At 55.7% G+C, this 22322-nt stretch overlaps 1 protein-coding gene and 1 long non-coding RNA gene across 3 annotated transcripts; both read left to right on the top strand.

The window, feature by feature from the left end:
- Positions 1 to 264: 264 nt before the first annotated feature.
- LOC118988759 (uncharacterized) lies at positions 265 to 703 on the top strand. Its single transcript, XR_005066849.1, has 2 exons — positions 265 to 356; positions 514 to 703. It is a non-coding gene; the product is annotated as an uncharacterized LOC118988759 (long non-coding RNA).
- Positions 704 to 4387: 3684 nt separating this feature from the next.
- On the top strand, positions 4388 to 18685 carry CYS1 (cystin 1). 2 transcript variants are annotated; one of them, XM_037048706.1, is made up of 3 exons: positions 4388 to 4864; positions 13178 to 13230; positions 15381 to 18685. In XM_037048706.1, exons 1-3 carry the CDS (start codon positions 4550 to 4552, stop codon positions 15484 to 15486), a joined length of 474 nt encoding a protein of 157 aa, XP_036904601.1. In that variant the 5' UTR covers positions 4388 to 4549; the 3' UTR covers positions 15487 to 18685. The 2 variants fall into 2 exon arrangements, with proteins under 2 accessions (XP_036904601.1, XP_036904600.1); XM_037048705.1 differs by having other exon boundaries at positions 4388 to 4867; positions 13181 to 13230.
- The last annotated feature ends 3637 nt before the right edge of the window (positions 18686 to 22322 follow it).

Here is a 22322-nt window from a genome sequence, read left to right as displayed (position 1 = left end):
GAAATGCGCTTAACATTTTATCCATAAGGAAAGAAGGAGACTGTAGAAGTAGAGAAATAAACACGACTTGCAGATCTAGTTTCTGGTTCATACAAAAGAAGGATCTTGGAAATCGGGAAGGCCGATTTGTCCACAGGAACCTCTTTAGTTTGGGTTTCAGAACTCACCAATCTGGCCTGGGGCCCCAGGGGAGAACGCGAGTCAGGTATGAAGGCAGAAATAAGTTACTAAAACCCGTAGGTGGTTAATATTAACTTCCTTTCTTTCATGAATAAACCATATCCTCTGGGACTCATGGGTGAAACTCAGTTTACGAGTAGACTGGGGAAGGACAAACTTTCTGGAGAGGCTGGAAGGTAAACACTTTAGGCCTTGCAGGATAGACTGAGCATCTCTGAAGCGGGTACTCAGCCCTCGATTAGGTAAATGTCAGGTAGGACAGGGTCTCCAGGTCTGTGCAGTCCTAAAAGTTGTTTCTTGCTAAATGTTAAAATGTAGCCTAGTATTTTGCAGGTGCAGCTATAAGCAGGAAGAGGTGGCAGGAACTCAGTGGGATGAAAACACCAAATGGGAAGGAGAAATCAACACGTAACTGACCAAACAGGGGCAGCTGCTAAGCCTCCCTGTTGCAGAGGCAGAGCTTGGGATAGGAGTCCCTTCTCCTTGACTTCCTGCAATGAAATAAAACTGCCTCTGTCACAGCCACATCTTGTGTTTGGATCGGGTACCCCAACCCCTTGCGTGGGGCATCAGAATCAGCCAGAGACCCACAAATGGGGCATGGCTGTGTGTCTACCTCCTTTACAAAAACAGGTGGTGGAGTCAGCTTGCTGACTGCAGGTTGCCGGCCCCATTCCCAGGCTAGTAGGAAAGGAAGCCATGTCCACTGTGTCATGAGGTCATTATGGCATTGTGACTGCTCGTAATGTTAAAACATTGATCATCAAACTACAAGTGAAAGGAAAGGCACACCTCGTAGGGCTGGGAGGCCAGATTCGTGGGGCTGGACGGCAGTTTCAGAGCCAGAAGGACGCCTGGGCTCCTGCCTGGGCAGAGCTCCCTGCCTGCTCTCAAGATCCACTCCTCACTCGCTGCCTTCTAGAAGGCCCCTCAGGCCCGGAAGGCAGTCTGCCTGCTGTGTTGGTTTCCTTCAGAGTTGGGAGGGCACCCAACTCCCGAACCTTGGGCTGGCAGAGCGGCCCAGGGAGCAGCAGACTGTATACTTTCTAAGAAAAGTAGGAAAACAAATCTGCTGCTTCTACTACTCGCTGGTGTCATGTGACAATGCATTCGGCAGGGTTATCCAGAGAATCAAAACCAACAGAATACATCGTCAGAGAGGGGGCCCGACCCATCGTGATGCATCTGTGCCAACTCTGAGGACCTAACCCTCTTTCTGAGTAAAGATAAGGGTTTCTGTAATCCATTAACCGCCCTTGGTAAACACTATTGTTGACTCTGGCAAAGGAACCATGAAACCAAATGCAAACCTCAAACAGACCCCGGCAGTTACCTGAGCTACTCGCCCCACGGGTCACCAAAGACCAGTAGCGCTGTGGCTCTCTCAGGTTACTGAGGAAGCATTAAAAATAGAAACACACTCACCTATGTTTCAAATGCTGTCTCCTTTTCATCAGAAAATAATCGCTTTCTTCCTGCATATTCATCATAACCAGCGCCTACACAGGATAGCTCTCCTAGTTTATGACCAAGCAGGGGTCAAGAATGGTGGAAATTATGGGTGTTCTGAGCGGGGAGAGCAGATCTGGGGGTGTCCCCGAAGAAGGGTACTTGAGTGGAGCTTTGATGGGGGCTGGGCTTGGGGTCCGCTGTAATGGGGGTGGTCTGCTGTGGTAAGGGGTAGGCCCCCTTCATCTCCAGGTGCCAGGCCAGGCTATTGCCAAGGAAAACATCCCTCAGGACACATTTCCTGCTCTGAGTGCCAGCAATCGCAGTCCTCTCCCAAAGTGTAATGTGTTCATTGCAAGCAAGTTCTTATTTCCCAGGAGTTAGGCGGACAACTTCCAAGATGGGCCTCACCTTCAAGGCCCCTCCTTGGCCACCGCCACAGTCACTGCATAAAGAAGTTCCTTAGGCTGGAGAGGTGTGGTGGCCAGGGCGCTTCCTTAAGAGGGATTAGACCCTATTTTCAATGCCTCAATACTCCTGGGGTTTTCCCATCAATTCAGGACAAAGAGATTCTTGTTTATTTCTAAAGATGATCTTAGGCAGCCTTGGTCACCTGGGAAAGCCTGGCTTGTGTGCTTAGGGGAGCCCCTTATAAACTCAAATGGGGACTGGTACGTCTGATGGAAGCCAGGCCTCCAGAGGTAGCTGATTGTAAGTAAGTGTGCTCTCACAGTGGGAAGAACATGGGTTTGGCATGCATCTCCCCGGGGTGAGCAAGCCACGCCTGGGGAAACAGACTGGGAATGAAGGGGGGTCAGAGAAACCTGCCACCCTGAGAGGTGAGCACAGGACGCTGCAGAGAGAGTTAAACTGTGAGTCACATGATGAGGCTGGACTCGGGCAGGAGTAATGCGTGTTTTTCTTTAAATGATTAAACTTAGTTGAACTTTGTTCAAGAAAAAATTTTCCATCCGAACACTTTTCTCCAGGCTTAAAGAGTTTCAAGATGAGATTCGTTTTCTTAAAGAGAAAATTCATACCGATAGCTTCCAAAGTAGACACATCTGCGGACTTAGAACACCCAAATGGCATCAAATAATGGATTTGGCCCGGCTCCTAGACCTGGATGGTTAGAACAACACACCCAAAAAAGAAAAAGAAGGAAAAAAAAGGAAGAGGAGTTCTAAATCCCTCCTCATCCTCCATTGTTAGTTTTGTTAATTTTTTTGTTTGTTTGTTTTTTAGATTTTATTTATTTATCTTTAGAGGGGAAGGGAAGGAGAGAAGGAGAGAAGTATCAATGTATGGTTGCCTCTCCTGAGTCTCCTGCTGGTAACTGGCCTGCAACCCAGGCATGTGCCCTGACTGGGAATTGAACTGCGATCGTGTGGTTCACAGGCCCGTGCTCAATCCACTGAGCTGCACCAGCCAGGGCTTGTTAGTTTTAACAATAAAACTAAATGGCTGTTTTAGTTTGAGTCCCATGTTTATTCTATTTTCTTGGGCATAAAGTTTTTAATGCCTACTCCCAAAGTGATAAAAATAGCAAAACGTCAAGGGTGTGGTTGGTAAAGATTAGCCAAAATTTCATGTGAACTATTTTTCTGCAAAAATTGTCAACTCAAGACGTGTACCCCAGGCTGTCTGCATTGTCCAGCTTTGGGAAGGCGGGGCTTGTCAGCCGGGAAGGGAGAGGAAGTGACCAAGTTCGAGTTCAACCCGAGTGGGACCAACGGTGACCTCACAGGGTGTGAGCCTGACAGCTTGGGAGCCTCTCCTGCGCTGATTCTGGGGTCAGTTCACTTAAAGAAGACGCCTTCTTCTTTTTTCTTTCTTTTTTAAAAACCATCCCACGACCAAAAGCTGGAATGAATTAGGATCGGTACCCACTCGGATTTTCATTGTTTTCTTTCTGGGGGGGATAGGACGTGTGTTCTGTCTCCTTTTTAAATTTTTTTTCCCTCAAACGTGATGACTTCTTGTTGAGGTTTTGTACGAGGTTCGGCCTCCACGCTCCAGATCTCCGACGGCGCAGTCAGGAAACCGTGGGTGCCCACTGCCCCTGCTGCCTGCCCCCCCCCGGCCCCCCTGGAAGGCAGGAGGGGCCGTCAGCCTTCCTCCTCCGTCCCGTCCCAGGTCTGCCCCTGCACGGGAGGGAGCGGGCAGACACCTGAGGATGGGGAGGCCACGGAGACGCGTGGCCCTGCGCATTCTTCATCCTACTCGGGGTTGCCTTTACCGCCCGCCCTTCCCCAGTGTCACCTTTGAGCAGCGGTGAGGTCTCCCACCTCCCTCTAAAATCCAGCAGGGTGAAGAAGCTGCAGGGTCACCTGCAGACAGTTCCTCCAGGTGGCAGGACCAGCAAGGAGGGGACCCCCAGCGGGGGCGTGGGTGCAGAGCCAGGAAGGAGACAAAGGAGGGGGTCGCCACGCCCCAGTGCCCCCCAATCCAGTTGCCCCGCCCCCCGATCTCCTGGCTCCGCCCACCACCGCCCGACCCGAGTCAGCATCCGCCTNTGCGCATTCTTCATCCTACTCGGGGTTGCCTTTACCGCCCGCCCTTCCCCAGTGTCACCTTTGAGCAGCGGTGAGGTCTCCCACCTCCCTCTAAAATCCAGCAGGGTGAAGAAGCTGCAAGGTCACCTGCAGACAGTTCCTCCAGGTGGCAGGACCAGCAAGGAGGGGACCCCCAGCGGGGGCGTGGGTGCAGAGCCAGGAAGGAGTCAAAGGAGGGGGTCGCCACGCCCCAGTGCCCCCCAATCCAGTTGCCCCGCCCCCCGATCTCCTGGCTCCGCCCACCACTGCCCGACCCGAGTCAGCATCCGCCTGCGGAGTCCCCAACTCCAGCGCTGCCCCCGCGGCTCACCCAGCCGCGCCCCAGCTCCGCAGCCACCAGCCTGCTCGGCGGGCCACGGCGTGCCATGGGCAGCGGCAGCAGCCGGAGCAGCCGGGCCCTGAGGCGGCTGCGCGGCCCCGACAGCCGGCCCGCGGGGCCCAGCGGGGCAACCCCGGAGGGCGGGACCGCTGCCCCGGAGGAGGAGACCCCGGAGGCAGTGGGGGCCGCGGCTGGGGGCGCGGCCGGCACCGACCCTGGCCCGGTGGCGCCCCCCGACGGCCGGGATGAAACCCTGCGCCTGCTGGACCAGCTGTTGGCCGAGTCGGCGGCCTGGGGTCCGGGGGAGCCGGCCCCGCGGGGTCCCACGCGGCCCCGACCTACCGCAGGCGCGGGGAGCCGGGTGAGTGTCGCGCTCCGAGTGCACCCCGCGTCCCCCCTCCACCGCTGTCCCTGGGCCTGCCTGCGCGGGTCACCCGCCGTCTCACTGTCCACCCCCAATCCCTCCTTTCTAACAGCGCTCAGGTTTCCCTTCGTCTGCCTCGTCGGGGTGCTGGTTTAACTGCCTCCATCTGGGGCTGACAGTGCTGGAAGCAGCCTTGAAGGGCAGGGGGACAGCCATCCCTTGGCAGAAATGCGTCTCCCGGGCTTGCTTCTGGCCAGAGCTCGCCTTTTTTTCCTCTTGGAGCTGCGTGACCGCCTGCTAAGTGAAGCATTCCGGCGCCTTCGAGCCGAGCGCGAAGTGGCGCGGCGCGGGGCGCCACCCCTGGCAGCTCCTGGGGACACCGGTGGAGGAGGCGCTAAGCGGCGGGACCGGTAGCCAGTCAGTGGTTCAGAGGTGCTCTGCGTGTCACTCCCCGGGATCTTCGCCTCGCCGGCCAAGTCGTGCGCGCACTGCTCGCTGTTTTTAAGGGTCCGCGGAACCTCTTCTTGGCCCCCCTGCTCTCTCTCCCAGAACACTTGTAACAACAGTCCTGCTGCTCTAGAAAAACAATAAAAGGAGCGCTCCGGTTTGGCACAGCCTTCACTCCCGCGGAGCTGAAGGAACGAGATCTTTAGCCGCAGCTCCCGGGCTTGAGGAGGAAGCTGGAGGCGGCGCCCCTGCTGCGGGCGCTGCCTGACCGCCTCGGACCTGAGCGGAGTGTCAGCCAGCAGCAGGATCCCGAAAACGCCGAGTGAGGGTAGGGAGGGATGGCCGACCCTGGACAGCGCAGCCCCCTCCTCCAGCCGGCCCGGCCAGGCCCTGGCCCTCCCGGAGCGAGCTGCAGTTAAGCAGACCGAATTATGTAACAGGATTCCTTCAAGGCTGCGTCAGCCCGCCGTTATATAACACTAAACATGGATAAACAGTTGAGAGGTTTGGAGGAATTCTGAGATGGCCTGGAAACAGTATTTTTAGTGTTCAGTGTGCAATTGCTTAGGAAACTTTAGATGTGACGGTGGGAAAATGGCCCCGGCCTGGCGGCTGTTGGTTGGAGCTTCCCGCCCCCGCACACCGGAAGGTTGCGGTTCGATCCCCAGTCCAGGCCCATTAGGGAGGCAACTGATCCATGTTTCTCTCTCCCTTCCTCCCTCTTTCTCCAAAAATCAATAAACATATCCCCAGGTGAGGGTTGAAAGAAAAGGAAAATGAGAAGATGGGTTTCCCCCCAATCACATGAGTGTCCCAGAGGCTCAGGGTACAGGGCCGCCCTGCTCAACCTCCTAGTCACTTCTCCAGTGTGGTCTGAGCTCCTGCCCTGTGCCCTGCACCTTTGTCCTAGAGAAGCCCACAGTCCAGTGGGGGTGGTGGGGTCGGGGCAGGTCTGAAGGCAGAAAAGGAACACAGTGGGGCCCGGGGTCCATGCGGAGTCCACAGGAGGAGCAGCTGAGCCCTGGAGAAGCCAGCACAACCGAGGACCTGAGTTGGAAAGGGCCTGTGGCATCAGCCGGGCAAGCCAGTGGAGACTCCATAGGCAAAGGCGATGGTGGCCAGGAACACCCAGGTGGATGCGGGTGTCTGCCACTGTCCTTGCCGGAGGAGACCAGCGGCACAGGCATTGAAAGCAGAGTGGCACAGGGCCTTGCCAGATGCCAGGCCTCGGGAGCTGCTGCCCAGTGCTGGGTGCAGGGTGGGGGGTGCAGAAACGAAGCAGACAGGACACCTTGGCAGCGTGCATTGCCTGGAGAGGTACTGATAGACACCTGGCCCCAGGGGTCTGAGTTCCCACAGGGCTGGGACCCTCCCTGGCCCAACTCTGGGGCGGAGGGTCCTGGTTCTTTGGCCAGAATGGAATGGAGGTCTGCCCACACCTGAGTACCAGGTGCCTGTCACCCATGAGGAGGGCACCCCAGCCCAAGGCCAGCGTCAGGTTTTCACCGGACTCTGCCTGGCAGCCATGCCCAGACCCCTTTCATTTCTGGGCACTTGGAGAACCACAGATTGCTGGACCCAGGGAATCTTAGTGACCACCAGGGCTGCCTTCTTACACTGGAGGCCTTTGGGCCCGACACACCGACTGCCTAACCCCCCAGCAGGCCCAGGAGCCGCACGGGGGGCACCTGTCTGTGGGAACAGGCCAGGGTCAGAGGGACACCCAGGGTGGGGACACACCCTCCAGTGAACTACTCAGGGTCTGCTGAGCGGAGGTTTGGAAGAATTATGTGTGGCTGTATGTAAACATGCTTTATAAAGTGGAAAGACTCGGTAGAAGTGTAGTCCTTTTCCTCCAATCCCACCCACTTCAGCTCCTCCAGGTCTCCCTGACCTTTCCCTTTGGAAACACTTTCCTGAAGGCCAGAGCTTGTGAGGGGAGGTGGAGGACTTCCGACTGATGGTCTCAGGGTCAGAGGCTCCTGCTGAAAAAGTCCTTTGTCGTTTTAGCCACACGTAGAACAGCTCTCACCTGGACCTCCTGCTGTTGCCCTCAGCTTTTGCAGCTTGGGAGGCCCTTAATCGCGGTGGGCAGCGCCCTCTGGTGGTGAGAGGACTGACTTGATGGTCCAAAGACGGAAACTGGCAAGCCTGGAAGCGGCGATCCATCGCCCTGTTCTCTGCTGTGAGTGGTCTTCAGAGAAGGGAACTACTGTGGCAGGCCACGTGGGTGGGCCCCAGGACCCTGGTGCCCAGTGAAAGAAGCCAGACAGGAGGGTGCGCACTGTACAGTTCCAGTACCCAGACTTCTGGAGTGGGAGGGGCGGAGGGAGGCAACACAGCAGCTGAAGAACGGTTTAAGAGTCTTGGTTGTGATGATGGGTTCACTGGCATGTCTACCAGTCAAAATCCATCAAACTGTATCCCTCAAACACCTGTGGCTTTGTCTGTGTGATTATGTACCGGGGCACGTACAGGGTGGGGCAAAGGGAATTTACAGTTGTGAGTATACGGAACACCAGTTAATGCTGGTGTTACTGTTTATTTCTAAAATATTTTATTTATGTATTTTTTAGCCCTGGCTGGTGTAGCTCAGTGGATTGAGCGCGGGCCTGCAAACCACACCATCGCGGTTCGAATCCCAGTCAGGGCACATGCCTGGGTTGCAGGCCAGTTCCCAGTAGGAGACTCACCAGAGGCAACCATACATTGATATTTCTCTCCCTCTCTCCTTCCCTTCCCCTCTAAAGATAAATAAATAAAATCTTTTTTAAAAAGTGAAAAACATTTAAAAGTATATAAAAGTATTTATTTATTTTTTGAAAGAGGGGAAGGGAAGGAGAAAGAGTGGGAGAAAAACATCAATTTGTGGTTGCTTCTCATGTGTCCTCTACTGGGGACCTGGCCTACAACCCAGGCATGTGCCCTGACTGGGAATCGAACTGTCGACCCTTTGCTTCACAGGCCAGTGCTCAATCCACTGAGCTACACCAACCAGGGCTGATGTTATTGTTTATTAATCATGTTATTTTCCATAAGACCAACTGTGAACCTGCTTTTGCCCCGCCCTGTATTTTCATATAAAGCTGTTAGGAGCTCAGGGAGCCCTGGCCAGGTAGCTCAGTTGGAGCGTCATCCCCGTGTGTCAAGGTTGCAGGTTCCATACCAGTCAGGGCACATGCAGGAATCGACCAATGAGTGTGTAAATAAGTGGAGTAGCAAACCGGTGTTTCCCTCTCTCCCTCCTTCTCTCTCTGAAATAAAAAAATAAATAAAAAGCTTAAAAAGGGAGCTAAGGAGAGAACTCTTTATAATAAAAGAAGCAAGGACTTCCGCCAAGATGGAGGCATAGGTGGAAACACTGTGCCTTCTCCCACAACCAAGTTTGAATAAAACAAAGGTTTGGAGAAACAAAGACACAACCAAAGGACAGAAAATTGAATTATACGGAAGTCCGACTACATCTAACCGTTCAACGGGGACGGTAAGAGGGGCGGAGCCAGCAGCGAGCAGGGTCGGGCAGGACAGGGCCCCCGACCCAGGCACGCAGGCAGACGAGAACCAGTTGGGGTGCGGGGCAGACCGCGGGCACATATTCGAGCACAGTGAGACAGACCACGCAGGCCCCAGGGGGCGAGGGCTGACAGCGATGGCACACTCGAGAGCAGTGGGACGAAACGCGTGGGCCAGGTGACGGACGGCAGCAACTGTGGCACCGGTGAGGGCCGTGGCGGCAGGCGGTGGACACGACGCCAAAGTCCCTCTTTGACCCCGCCCCCACATACAGCGTCACAACCCAGCAACTTAGTTGCCCTGCAATACCGGTGAGAGCCATTGTCGCTCTTTGACCCCGCCCCCACCTACAACGTCACAACCCAGTGATTTAGTTGCCTTCAGCACCGGTGAGGGCTGGGGCGGCAGGCGGCAGTCGGGACGCCAGAGTCCCTCTTTGACCCCGTCCCCACATACAACGTCACAACCCAGCGACTTAGTTGCCCTGTTCTAGTGAACATTTTAGGGCTCTGATCCTGCTATGGAACAGGCACGAACAACCCGAAAGATGGCACAAGAACTCAAAGTCCAAAAGCCAATAACTCTCAGCGACCAAGAAATTGCCAGCCTCTCAGAAGCACAATTCAGGACACTATTTATCAGGATGCTCACAGAACTGGTAGATTATAGTCACAAATTAGAGGAACAAAGTCACAAATTAGAGGAATATATGAAGGCTAAACTAATTGAAATGAAGGGAGATGCACAGGAAACCAATAGTGATGGAAAGGAAACTGGGACTCAAATCAATGGAATGGACCAGAAGGAAGAACAAAACATCCCACCAGAAAGGAATGAAGAAATGAGAATTCAAAAAAATGAGGAGAGGCTTAGGAACCTCCAGGACATCTTTAAACGTTCCAACATCCGAATTATAGGGGTACCAGAAGGGGGAAAGAAACAGCCACGAGTGGAAAACATATTTGAACAAATAATAAAGGAGAACTTCCCCAGTCTGGCAAAGGAAATAGACTTCCAGGAAATCCAGGAAGCTCAGAGAGTGCCAAAGAAGTTGGACCCAAGAAGGAACACACCAAGGCACATCATAATTACATTAGCCAAGACCAAAATGAAGGAGAGAATCCTAGAAGCAGCAAGGGATAAGGGGACAGTCACCTACAAAGGAGTACCCATCAGACTGTCAGCGGATTTCTCAAAAGAGACCTTACAGGCAAGAAGGGGCTGGAAAGAAGTATTCCAAGTCATGAAATCCAAAGACCTACAGCCAAGATTGCTTTATCCAGCAAAGCTTTCATTTAGAATGGAAGGACAGATAAAGTGCTTCTCAGATAAGGTCAAGTTCAAGGAGTTCATCATCACCAAGCCCTTATTATATGAAATGCTAAAGGGACTTATATAAGAAAAAGAAGATGAAAAATATGAACAGTGAAAGGACAGCAAACACACAGCTATTAACAACCACACCTAAAACAAAAGCAAACCAAGAGGACAGCTAGATCAGGAGTGGAACCATAGAAATGAAGAACACATGGAGGGTTAGAAACGGGGGTGGGAGGGGGAGAAGGGGGGAGAAGGCACAGAAAATAGCATAGATGGTAGGTAGAAAATAGATAGGGGGGAGGGCGAGAATAGTGGGGGAAATATAGAATCCAAAGAACTTGAGACACGTGGTTATAAACTAAGGGGGGCAGAATGGTGGGGGAGGGAGGGTGCGGGTGGAAGGAATTGAAGGGGGGAATAGAACAACTGTAATGATATAATCAATAAAATATATTTTAAAAAAAGATCATAAAAGAAGCAGAATAGAATACATTTTGCTAAGTAAGATGTGTAGTTGGGTTTTCTAAAAACTAACTGTTGATATTTTACTCTTCTAACAAAAACCCTATTTGTAAGAGTCAGAGGAGACTCTCATAGTCAATCCCTTCTCCCTCGTTCTGCGTCTCATCCAGCTGTGGTGTTCTCAGAGCCGGGGGAGGACCTCAGTGCCAACATGCCCGCGCCTGGCCCAGACCCTCAGGCCTCCCAGAGCTCAGTCTGGCTCCCATGGTTTCCACCCAGGCCCGGCCCTCCTTGGAGTCCAGATGTCTGATCCGCAGGCGGCAGGGCGCTGGCGGCTGGCAGCGGAAACTCGGGTCTGCGCCGGACCTGGAGTGGCCACCAGGGGCCGCTCTGTCTCTGCCTTTCACCTGCGCTCCCCTGGCGGCTTCGGGGAGCCGTATTTCTGGGAGGGTGTCTCACCCATTTCCCGTGGGAGGCCATCAATTCTAGGCGGAGGCCGTCAATTCTAGGCGTAAACAGAGTGATGAGAGAAGGGATCACACATTTAAGTCCCAGGCACAGAAAAAAACGTGAATCCGGAACAGACATAACAAACTACCGAAGAGGGCGCGACCTACCTTTTGAACGCAGCTTCCCGGTGTGCGGTTCCCGGAGGTGACAGTGCCGCGTCGCACCTGCCCCACGAGGCCAGCGGTGCGGAGAGGCGGAGCCCGGGCTCTCTGTGCGGACGTGTGACCCCGATCTGGTGCTCTTTCGCCCCATTGCCCTCCTGGCAGGAGAAACCGTAACTGTAACGACCCTTAGGAAATCTGGCAGTGACAGCAAAAGCCACCCCTGGTGACGGGAGAGAGCTGGGGTCCCTGCAGGATGACTCCATTAGAAGTAGGGGAAGGGTGGCCGGGGAGAAGTATCGTTTTCTTCTCCATGGCCCCTGAGGAAGGAGCCACTGAGACCCAGTGAGGGTGGCGGCAGGGAGGCAGGGTGGTGTTGGCCCAGGAGCAAACTGGCAGAGCCCCCGGGGAACCGAAGCAGGTCTCCCAGGGGTTCCGTGTGCCCTGCGTCATAGGCGCCCCCACCACAACACCTGTGGCGGAAGCAACCCAAGTGTCCATCCGATGGACTGGTAAACAAAACAGGTAAAGAAAATGGATAAAGGAAATAGGGTGCAATCTCAAGGAGCTGTCACCTCACACCGGTCAGAATGGCCATCATCAGTAAGCCAACTGACAGTGCTGGCACGGACATGAAGAAGAGGGAGCCCTGGGACTTGGAGGGAGGGCAGGTGGGTACAGCTACTATGGAAGGCAGTGTGGAGGTTCCTCAAAAAATTAAACATGGAACTGCTTTATGACTCAGAGATTTCCACTTCTGGGTATATATCCACAGAAACCCAAAACATGGATGTGAAAATATACGCAGCCCTATGTTCACTGCAGCTGTTAATAAACAATGATGTTAATAAACAATAACATCAGCCCTTGGCTATTATTTACAATAGCCAAGCTCTGGAAGCATTCCAAGTGCCCACCGATAGACAAGTGGATGAAATGGTGGTACCTCTATACGGTGGAATATTACTCGCCCGTGAAAAAGAACAAACTCTTACTATTTGCAACAGCATGGGTGGACCTACAGGGTATTATGCTAAGCGAAATAAGTCAGTCAGAGGAAAACAAATACTGTACAATTTCACTTACACGTGGAATCTAAAGAACAAAATAAAACATGAACACACTCACAGACGCAGAGAGCAGACCGAGGGCTGCCAGGGTTGGGGCCGGGTTGGGGGACTGGGTGAAAAAGGTGAAGGGATTTCCAAGTGCACCTTGGTAGTTACGGAGTGGTCGGAGGGATGTAAGGTACAGCTCAGGGAACATAGTCAGCACTATTGTGAGAACCAAGTATGGTGGCAGGTAGGTACTGGAAATATCCGGGAACACACCTGGTAAGGTATATGATGGTCCAACGGCTATGCTGTACACTTGAAACTAATGCAAAATAAGACTGAACGTAAATGGTGGTTGAAAAAATACAAGTAAATTTTAAAAAGAAGAATGTGGTGTAGTCGTCTCTCAGTATCCACAGAAGATTGGTTTGAAGACCCATGTGGGTACCGGGACCCTCATATGCTCAAGTTCCATACTTGGAACGATGTACTGTTTGCATAGAACTACGCACAGCTTCCTGTGTACATTACATCATCTCTGGGTAGTTATTACAATGCGAATGCTGTGTAAGTGGTTGTCACGCTGTGTTGTTGTTTAGAGAATAGTGACAAGAAAGTCTGTACGTGTCCTGTCCGTAGAGACCCAACCATTGTAGGGTTAATTACATAGTGCACGTCAGCAACAATGTTATTAGTATCTTTTCTCACTATTTTTGAGTCCTGGTTGGTTGGATCTGTGGGCGCAGAACCCACGGATACAGAGGGCAGGGTGTGTATATGTACAGTGGAATATCATTGGGCCCTGGTTGAACGCGGTGGCCCGTCTGTCGGCAGAAAGCCAGAGTATGTGGACGCTCGGCCATCGATAACCCTTGATGCCTCTTCCTTTTGTCCTTCTCAAGGCATCCCCAAAACAGTGTGCTGAAGACCACCCAGAGGGCAGCGGCGGCTCCGAGTAAGTACCGGGAAGCCCACCTCCTGTCAAATGCCTGGGTGCATCTGTTGGCCCCCAGAGCCCTCGGGGAGGCCCCCATTCTCCTGAGGTCTCAGCTCTTTTCCAAAGGCAGTTCCTTCTTGAAATGCAAAGCTCTCCCTCTGGGGGCCAGTCCCAGCCCTGGGTAGTGCAGAGGCCTCTAGGCTGCCAGCAGCTTTGACCTTTCTCCTGGAAAAGGCCGAGACCCTGATCACATCCCCTCAGATCCCAGCCTCTCACATTCCCTGAGGGAGACACCTCCTGGGCCTCCCAGAGTTTGCTGCCCAGAGGGGTGACAGATGACCCCTCTAAGCCCATGATAGACAGCCTTATCCGGAAAACACATTCCAGACCCCTGGGAGGGTCAGCGGAGGACCCTAGGCCGAGACCCCAGGCTTCCCGTATGGCCCCGAGCCACGGGGTTTCCAGGATGCCAGCAGCCAGCAGTAGGCTCAGCTCGCCCCGATGACCGGCTGGGATGACCTTGGACGCCAGGCCCGCCCCCACATTTTCTTGTTTCTAATGAGGGGACAGTGACCTGCACCCGTCGCTGGGTTGTCGGTGATTGTGGTGCTCAGAACCGTGGATGTGGGAAGTTTTGAGAATTCTGGCCTCACAGCTCTTTCCATTGCCCATTCCAAACGGTGTCCGGGCAAGGGCCTTGCTGATTCCCTTCCTTAGTGAACCTTTGCAAGGTCCTGCTGGGACGAGTGAGGGCGTGGGGGGGCAGGCCAGAGGCTCAGGGCAGTGAGCGGGGATGGAGGCAGCCAGGGTCCCCTGGGGGACCTGGTGTCAAAATGGTCTATAGGACCCTTAGGAGTGTGTGGTCCTGGGGGAGAGCAGAGGGATGGAGTGCTCCTGCAGGGGCGGAGGGGTGGGGGACAGGACCAAGGAAGCTGGGCTGCACGCAGCTGGAGGCGGTTAGTGCTGGGTGCGTGGGAGGGAATGGAAGGAGGGACATTGAAACGTGAGGAGGGCCGGCCTTGCCTGCCACACCAAAACCCTGGCCGTTGCTGTCAAGTAGGAGAAGGCTGTGGGCTCTGGGACACCACCGTGACAGCAGAGGGTGATGCAGTAAGAACATTTACTTGGGTGGGCTCTGCACCAGCAGCCCAGGTCGGGAGCCAAGGTCGCAGCCTGACTCAGCACAGCTGCGAGTCCTGGTTCTCACCCGTTGACACAAACAACCCCAGGCCCCGCTGTGCAGGCCAGGTCCCTGTGTGACTGGGAAGTCACTTCTCCCCAGAGAGGCCTTTTCATTCCTGCCGGGCAGTCCCCAGGCCCAGCACGGATGCCCTGGGAAGCCTGCAGGACAGCCGGCTTCCTACTCGATCCCCTGACTCCGCCAGGAGACCCTGCTGCCCATGAGGGTCTAGCAGATGGCTCACCACCATTCTGAGTTCCGCCCCGTGGCCCCCCTCAGGGAGCCCCCAGGCTGAGGGGGCAGCGGGCAGGGCAGGAGGACGAGGCAGTAACATTCACAGGGCCCTGCCTCCCTCCCAGGGGCTTTTCGGGAAACTTTCTGCACAGTGATTCCCGGTGCCGAGCTCCATGCCTGACCAGGGCATTCAGCACCCTGTGTCACCTTCAGGTCGGCTTGTGGAGAGGCCCCATCTCAGTCCCATCGAAGCTCCTGTGACTCTGCCCACCCCCCCACCCCCCCACCCCCCGCCCCGAGGCGCAGGTGCAGGGAGCCAGGCAGACCCAGTGGCGCCACAGCTCACATTCACTGAGGGCGAGGCCGCGTCCCCTGTCCCCCGTTGTCCATACATGGTCTCATTACTGCCTCTGAAGGCATTTAAGAATACAGATAGATTCTTTTCAGAGAAAGCATTGTCCCCCGAGCTAGTATGTGGTGGGGCCAGGATTTGAACTGGGCCTTCCCTGCCTCGGGGCGCTCGCCCTTCCCAGCAGGCCACGCCTGGGCAGATAAGGCCGGAATGACGCCCGAGGACAGGAATGACGCCCGAGGACAGCAATGAAGGCTGCTCGGGCCAGAGACCAGGAAGGTGTCCCCAGGGCATAGTATGATCGGAATTCCACAAAGGGGCCTGGCCGTTGTCCAGCAGAGACCCTGAGTTCGAAGGCGACATCTTGCCTCCTGACACCCTGTCTGTGTTTCTGGCTGGCAGGGCTCCCGGCAGGACCCACGGGGGGCCGGAGAGGCAGTCGGCCATCTTGTACGACGGCTCTGAGGAGGCGCTGATGGCCAGCATCGAGCAGGAGTACTGCCGCTGACCCGCCTGACCAGGCCTCCAGCAGCCCCTGCCCCGCCCCAGCTGGACCTGAGCTACCACCGTGCAACCTCTCACAGATCCTGCCCACCAGCCTTCTCCAGCCTGCACTCAGATGGTCCTGACCTCGGCCAGCTGCTGGCCACAGGTGTCAGCTGTGCAGACCCAGGCCAGAAAGACATGCAGGCGCTGCCCCCAGGTGTGTGGGCCAGAGACCCCGACAACACCTGCCCTCCCCTCGGCGTCAGGAGGGCCTGTCTGCTGGAGCCCAAACGCTCCCCCTTCCCCGCCCCCCACTCTCCACCTGGGCTGGGGGAGGCCTCTGAGCAGACTGGGGCTTAGGCCCGGTGCCTTGGGGCCTCTCACAGCGCTTCAGGCTGGCCCCACAACGAGTGTGGGCCAGGAGGTGGGCCTGGCCCAGCTGGAGGGGGCCGCCCTGAGCGCCACAGGTGAACCTCCTGGAGATGTTACCTGAACACAGACTCTGATTCTGTGGGTCTGCAGGGGCCCGGGTCTGCATTTCTGACCAGCTCCCAGGCAAGGCCCAGAGGCTGGCTCCCAGCCACAGCTGAGCTGCGAGGGCGGAGCGCAGCTCCAGAGCGCTGCCTGTGCTGGTGGCTGTCCAGAGCCCCAGCCACCTGGATCCCTGGGGACAGCCCTGGGCTGGTTCTGACCCTCTGCTCACACTGGTTAGCAGTCACTCTCCTTCTCTGGGCCTCAGTTTCCCTCTCTGGCAGATGAGTCCTGGAGGCTCTGCCCTGCTCGGAGGACCTGGGGTCACTGGGTCCCTGGCTCCCTTGCACACTTGTATTTCCACCCAGCCAGCAGGGAACTGCCCCCCTGACAAGGGCGCTCATCTCCCCACCCAGAAGGCTCTTGGGGCCACCCTCCACCCCCGCTCTCACCTGCCCAACGCCCCGGAAGGCAGACAGTCACAGAGGCAAGACAGAGGGGCCAGAGAGTGGTCCCAGCTGATGACTGGCTCAGGGCATCCACTAGTCAGAGGCAGTGCCAGGAGGCCGTGGGCAAACTGGGAGCCGAGCCTTCCGTGGGGTGGGCTGCTCTGGGCAGTGCAGGGAGAGGAGGGGTCCAGGGGCTGGGAGAAGCCCCTCCTGAGCGGCCGGGGAGGGTATGGGCACGCAGAGGCCACAGCTGTGTTTGCCGAAGCCAGAACAGGTCCCAGCTTGTCTCATGTTTGCCAACAACACGACGGCCTCCCAGCATCGCCTGCAAAGTGCAAGAGCATCTTCGAAGCGGGCAAGGGCCCCTGGGCACCGTCCTCAGACCCACAGGCCTGTTGCCGTCACGGAGGTTCCCACAAACTTCCCTCGTTGGACCAGAGTGCCTTTGATCAGATGCCCTGCCCCGCCGCTGGGCGTTTTCCTCTACAATCAGGACGGAGCCACGGAGCCCCGGGAGGGGCGGCTCAGGGGCCCCCCAAAGCAAGAGCTGCTTCTCACCCAAACCCAAACCCTCTCTTCTCATGGAACCATTAAAGCCATTACTATTCTAGTAATACAAATGCTTCTCTTAAAAAGGAGTTAACATTTTATCTCTCACAGCCAGACAGAGCAGGCCTTGAATTTAATGATAAAAATGTTTACAATTTTACATCATCATTTTGTTCAAACGGAACATGTCCAGCTGGTTTTCCAAGACAAAGATGATATTTCTGCATCATCCTGTGGAAAACTCATGAAACCCTCAGTGAGAACAAGTGCTAAGAGCAGACATCTTCGCAGTCGCAGTCCCATCCGTGTTCTTCCCAGCTGAGAAGGCACAGCAGCTGCCTCCAGCCACTCTTCATTATTACCGTTCCCTAAAATTGCCTTCTGAACAGCACCCGGCCAGACGAAGCCCAGGGCACCCACCCCCCAGATCCATGCGGGTGAGATGAGGGTGCTGGTCTGGGGGCGGCCCCGGGGTGCTGCGCGCACACGGACCATGCAGAGCCCCACCGTGGGCCGGGTGCTTCTCGGCGGTGCTACTTCCGAGTTTTCCACTCTGGAGCCGAGTGTGGAATCTGCTCTTGGGCAGGGAGCAGCGTGGCTGGAACAGAGGCAAGAAGAAAACATCTCAGAGTCAGCCCACATCACTGCCATCAAAGCACCACACGCGTGTCTCTGGTCTCCATGCTGTGCAAGTTCCTGCGTTTAGGAAACACGCTCCACTCCAGCTCTGGGGCACGCTGTGTCAGCTCCCTCGGGGACGGGGCAGCGCCGCCGATGCTGCCCTCTTGTGCTCAGGCCTCTCCTCCTGGCCCAGCTCCATCGCCCTGCTCCTCACTGAGAAGAGCTTTGCTAAGCTGCCTCCTTCTGAAGTTCCGAAGCCTCTGTGCCTCTTGTCCCTGGCTGTGCCGAGACTGCTGTGCACACCCTGGGGAGTTTCTGTCCAGAGCCCCCTTGTCCCCTGCTGCCCTGCACCTGGCCCCATGCCGGATGCTGGGGGTGCTGGACTCGTGCGGAGCGACACCTGGCGCCCACTGGTGAGGACTGGCTGCTCTGGCGGCATGGGCACACCCTAAACATGTGCTCATCTGGAGAAGGTAAAGACCGCCAGAGACTTGAGGCCAAAGCCCACCCAGGGTCTCACCTGCGTGGGCGTGGGGTGGGGTTCTTCAGCTTTAATGAGCCAGGAGAAAGCCGACATGGCTGCCGTCCAGAGGCTAATTCCCAGCTGGGCCCTGAGGGTCGGTGCCCCCGGCAGGGAGAAGTACCGTACAGTCAGATGTGGTGCTGTTCACCCGCCGGGGACAAATCTGATCTTGACAGGTGTGTGCGGTTCGACTGCCCGGCACCGTGAAACCCTTCGGTGTCCAGAGTTGGGAAGGAGAGGCCGCCTGTTCCGTGGGCTGTGGACCCGGGGAGGAATTGACGGAGTGAGTGATGGATGCTCTGTGGAGCTAGTCCAGGGGGATGGCCACACCTGAGACCCAGGGAGCACGGGGTTTCGTGTGGCACTGATGGCACCGGGCTGTCCGTCCAGGGTCCAGGCACCTCCAAGGCCAGGGGCCCGGGGCAGCTGTCAGCAGTGGTGCCACTTTGCAGCGAGAATGTCAGCTGGGACCTCACGCTCTCTCCCTGGGGAGTGGCAGTGTAAAAACTCACGCTTGGGCTAAAGCCCTGAGAGGTTTTGGACAACTTGTAGGAAGGGGAGAAACTGCGGGGGGGGTGCTGACCTTCCCACTCAGCAGGTGGAAAGGATTTGGGTGAAAAATAAAAACGATCAGAACTTAGTAGCACCTTGCGTTAGTGAAGCACAGTTTACGGAAACATTCTTTTTTGACACACTTACACAACAAGGACTTGAAGGGGGCTCGCACCACCGTAGGCTCTGTGCTGGTGGGGCCTGGAGTTGAGACCAGATGCTGCGCACAAGCAGAGGAAGCAGGGACAAGGGGTGAGTCACGCTGCCTGCGACCCTGCAGGCCCCACTCACAGCCCCAGGAGGCTCCTCTGCGGCAGGGGCCGGAGGAGGTGGCTGTCAGGTGAGCCCGGGGAGGCAGGGAGCTGGGACTCCAGTCTCGGTCTCACTATCCTGTGTGTGATCACGGGGTCTCAGCTCCTCCATGTGTTCAGGGGGCAGGGACATAGACCTTTTCCTCCTACAGCCTCGACCACTGTGAGGCCGGCATGACGGCAGCTGGCTGGGTGCTCTGTCACTGCAAAGCCCACACAAGTGAGAGGTGAGGGCCTGGCTGTGGGGAGGGGGCACCCTGTTGGGCCTCCCCCTTAGGCAGGGGAGCTGGTCTGTGCCACAGGAGGCCTGCTGGGCCTGGGGTCCAGTCTCCCAAGAAGCACAACTCTCTTCAGGGACCCCCACAGGGTATGAATGAAGACCCCTGGCTTCAAGCCCCACCCCACCTGCTAGCAGGAATTCTGCATTTTTCTGGTGGTATCTACAGCCAAGGTATTTCCATGAATTGCCCAGGGAGCTGATGCTCAGTTGCACACCCTTGCAGCCAGGCCTGCGAGTGAGCTCCGTGGCTTTCAGGGCCCCAGCAGCTGCCAAGGCCAGGATCCCAGGGTCTTTGGGGGCCCAGGGCCGTGTGTGTGGCCGTAGCTGAGCTCCCCGTGGTGGTGTTTCAGTAGGGGTGTCCCTCGGCAACACCTTGTGTCACTGTTCTCTTAATTCCCACAGGCAGAACCACCGGTCCCAGGCTCACAGCCTGAGCTAGGTGGGTGGGCATGGGGTCTGGACCAGTGCACACCGAGTCCCAGAGCCACCCAGTGTCCTGTCCCACTGTGGGCACCCTCTGCGCTGAAAACTGAGGTGGCACCTGACAGCGGTTGTCTCTATAGTCCTTGTTTTATAAATAAGGAAAACAGTTCGGTTCGATGGGTGGATGGACGGACCGATGCATGGACGGGTGGGTGGGGGTAGCTGTGATACGACCCGTCATGGGGACCCTACATTTCAGCAGGGGAACTAGACTTACAATAACCTTCGATAACACATGGCAAGTTCTCAGCAGCGGTCAGAACCTGCAGGGTGAAGGAGTCCAGAGCAGCAGGCACCAGGAAGGCACCTGGAAGGCGCCCGCGGAGCTGGGTGAGAGCCGAGGGGGGAGCCCGCGCCCTCGGCTGCCGCTGCTTTGTGTTGTCCTCTCGTTTGGCCTGGGCGCCTCCTCCCAGCGCGTGGCTTGTGGCATCTTGTCTCTTCTGTAGCACCCACCTCCGGCAGGTTTGTCCACTGAGCTCAGCAAGAGCCTGCCGGGGCGAGGACGTCCACTTCAGGGCCGGCCGGGGCAGTCCTGGGGCTCACCAGGCCTGGAGGGCAGTGGGGAGAGGCCTTCAGGAGCGAGCCCCCGACTCAGGGGACCTCGTGTGTCTCTCTCCTCGGGGAAAGGAGTCCTTGGGCCTGGGCTTCTGCTCAGGACGGGGCCCACCTGTCAAAATGTCTCTAGTTCCTCATCTCAAAAGTCCCTGAACAAGCCCTGGCTCGTGTGGTTCAGTGGATTGAGCGCAGGCCTGTGAACCACACGATCGAGGTTCAATTCCGTCAGGGCACATGCCTGGGTTGGAGGCCAGTTCCCAGCAGGGGACACATGAGAGGCAACCATACATTGATATTTCTCTCCTTCTCTCCATCCCTTCCCCTCTAAAGATAAATAAAATCTTAAAAAAAAAAAGTCCCTGAACAAAGAGGTGGCTTGAAAGCCAAGGAACAGTGGTGTTAGCACTAGAAAACAGATCTTTGGTGACAACAGAGGGAAGATGACAGGCACACAGTCACCAGCTGAGTAATAAACTTGTGGCCAACACCGAGAAGCAAAGGGATAAGGGTTGGAGCTTGGAGGATGGCTGGGTACAAAGTCCATTGTGATCACCTACGGCCCCCTCCCCAACCTGCTCACAGGCACACACGCACGTACAATCACTTACTGCCCCCTGCACACACACATGCACACACGATCACTTACTGCCCCCTACACACACACACACAGGGTCAGGAGCAGTGTGACCCACGAATCAACGTACAGTTAACTTCCATCACACTCTAGGATGGGCGGCTTTGGAAGGCAGTGTCAACAGATTGAGTGGATGTCAAGCAAGGCGGCCAGGGTGATTCTAAGCCTAAAGAACTTGTTCTTTTTAAGACAGTAAGGTTGCCCTGGCCAGGTGGGTCAGTGGATTGGAGCATTGTCCATGCACCAAAAGGTTGTGGGTTCAATCCCCCATCAGGACACACACCTAGGTTGCAGGTTTGATCCCTGGTCAGGGTGCATATGGGAGGCAGCTGGTGGATGTTTCTCTCTTAAACCCGTAAGCATACCTAAGAGCCGGAGTGGAGCCTGGACTGGGGGCAGAGGGCACAGGGCAAGAGGCTTCCTCCCATCATGCCCCTCAGCACAGGAAGAGCTTGAGGAGGAGGGACACGGGGTCTCCAGCACGCACGGCCCTACTCTGCTGGGACCGGACCCAGCATCAGAGCAGCCAGTACAGAAGCTGCCTCTTCCTACATTTCTTGCAACCTTCCCCGGAATCGAAAGGGCACCCTGAGAGCAGAGCAGACGCAGAAAACACGGAGGAGGAGGGTGAGGCTGGGCCAACCTTCCAGGGATTTTGTAGGGAATTTTTGGAGAAGCCGCTGGGCATCCGGTGGCGCAGATGACACAGGACACAGGTCTGGTTTGCAAATCAAGGGCATTTTATGTGACTCAAAAGAAAAAAGTTACATCACACATATCCATTTGAATAAGAAGTCAAAGTCTGTTACATAAAATGTGATTCCAAAACAGTTTGCATTTTATTACTTAAACTATTTAAAAGGCTCAAAGTCAACAAGAATCAAGCAAAACTGCTCAGGAAGTAAAGTGCACTGGGAAGCCTGCTGCCCGCGTGCCGCCCTGAAGACCCCCAGGGCCGCCCGCCAACAGTATCTGCGCAGAATGAGCCACGGGGCTCTGGTTCTCGGGACGGAATTCTCCAGACAAAACTGGTTCCCAACTTACCATCTCTCAGTGGGCACACAGAAGGCAAAAAAAAAAGTTTGTTTACTAAAGGCATCTTTAAATCTAATCAGGAAATGGAAGTGTACACAAAAACCATTTTTAACACATGTATTCTTCACAAATGCCACTCAGACAATGAAATTCAGGGTGAGCAGCAACCGATACGAAGGCCTTGTATTGTCCACCACGTTAGGAGGACCACCATCACTCTGTGTAATTAGGAAAAACACCCCAAAGTCACGGCGTGCGCACAGAAATGTTCATGCTGCTTCACAACCCGAGGGGGAGACAGGACGGGGTGGCGAGGAAACGCGAGCTGCGCGCGTCCAGCCATCGTTCTCTTGCACGCTAATTTGGAATTCCCTTGTATTTGGTCTCAACCAGGA

Source organism: Sturnira hondurensis, unplaced genomic scaffold (assembly GCF_014824575.4).
Source record: "Sturnira hondurensis isolate 20B ecotype Veracruz unplaced genomic scaffold, ASM1482457v3 Scaffold0006413, whole genome shotgun sequence".
In the NCBI taxonomy this organism is placed as follows: Eukaryota; Metazoa; Chordata; class Mammalia; order Chiroptera; family Phyllostomidae; genus Sturnira; species Sturnira hondurensis.
Note: the sequence above shows the minus strand (reverse complement) of the source record. Positions and strands in the feature narration are given on the sequence as shown.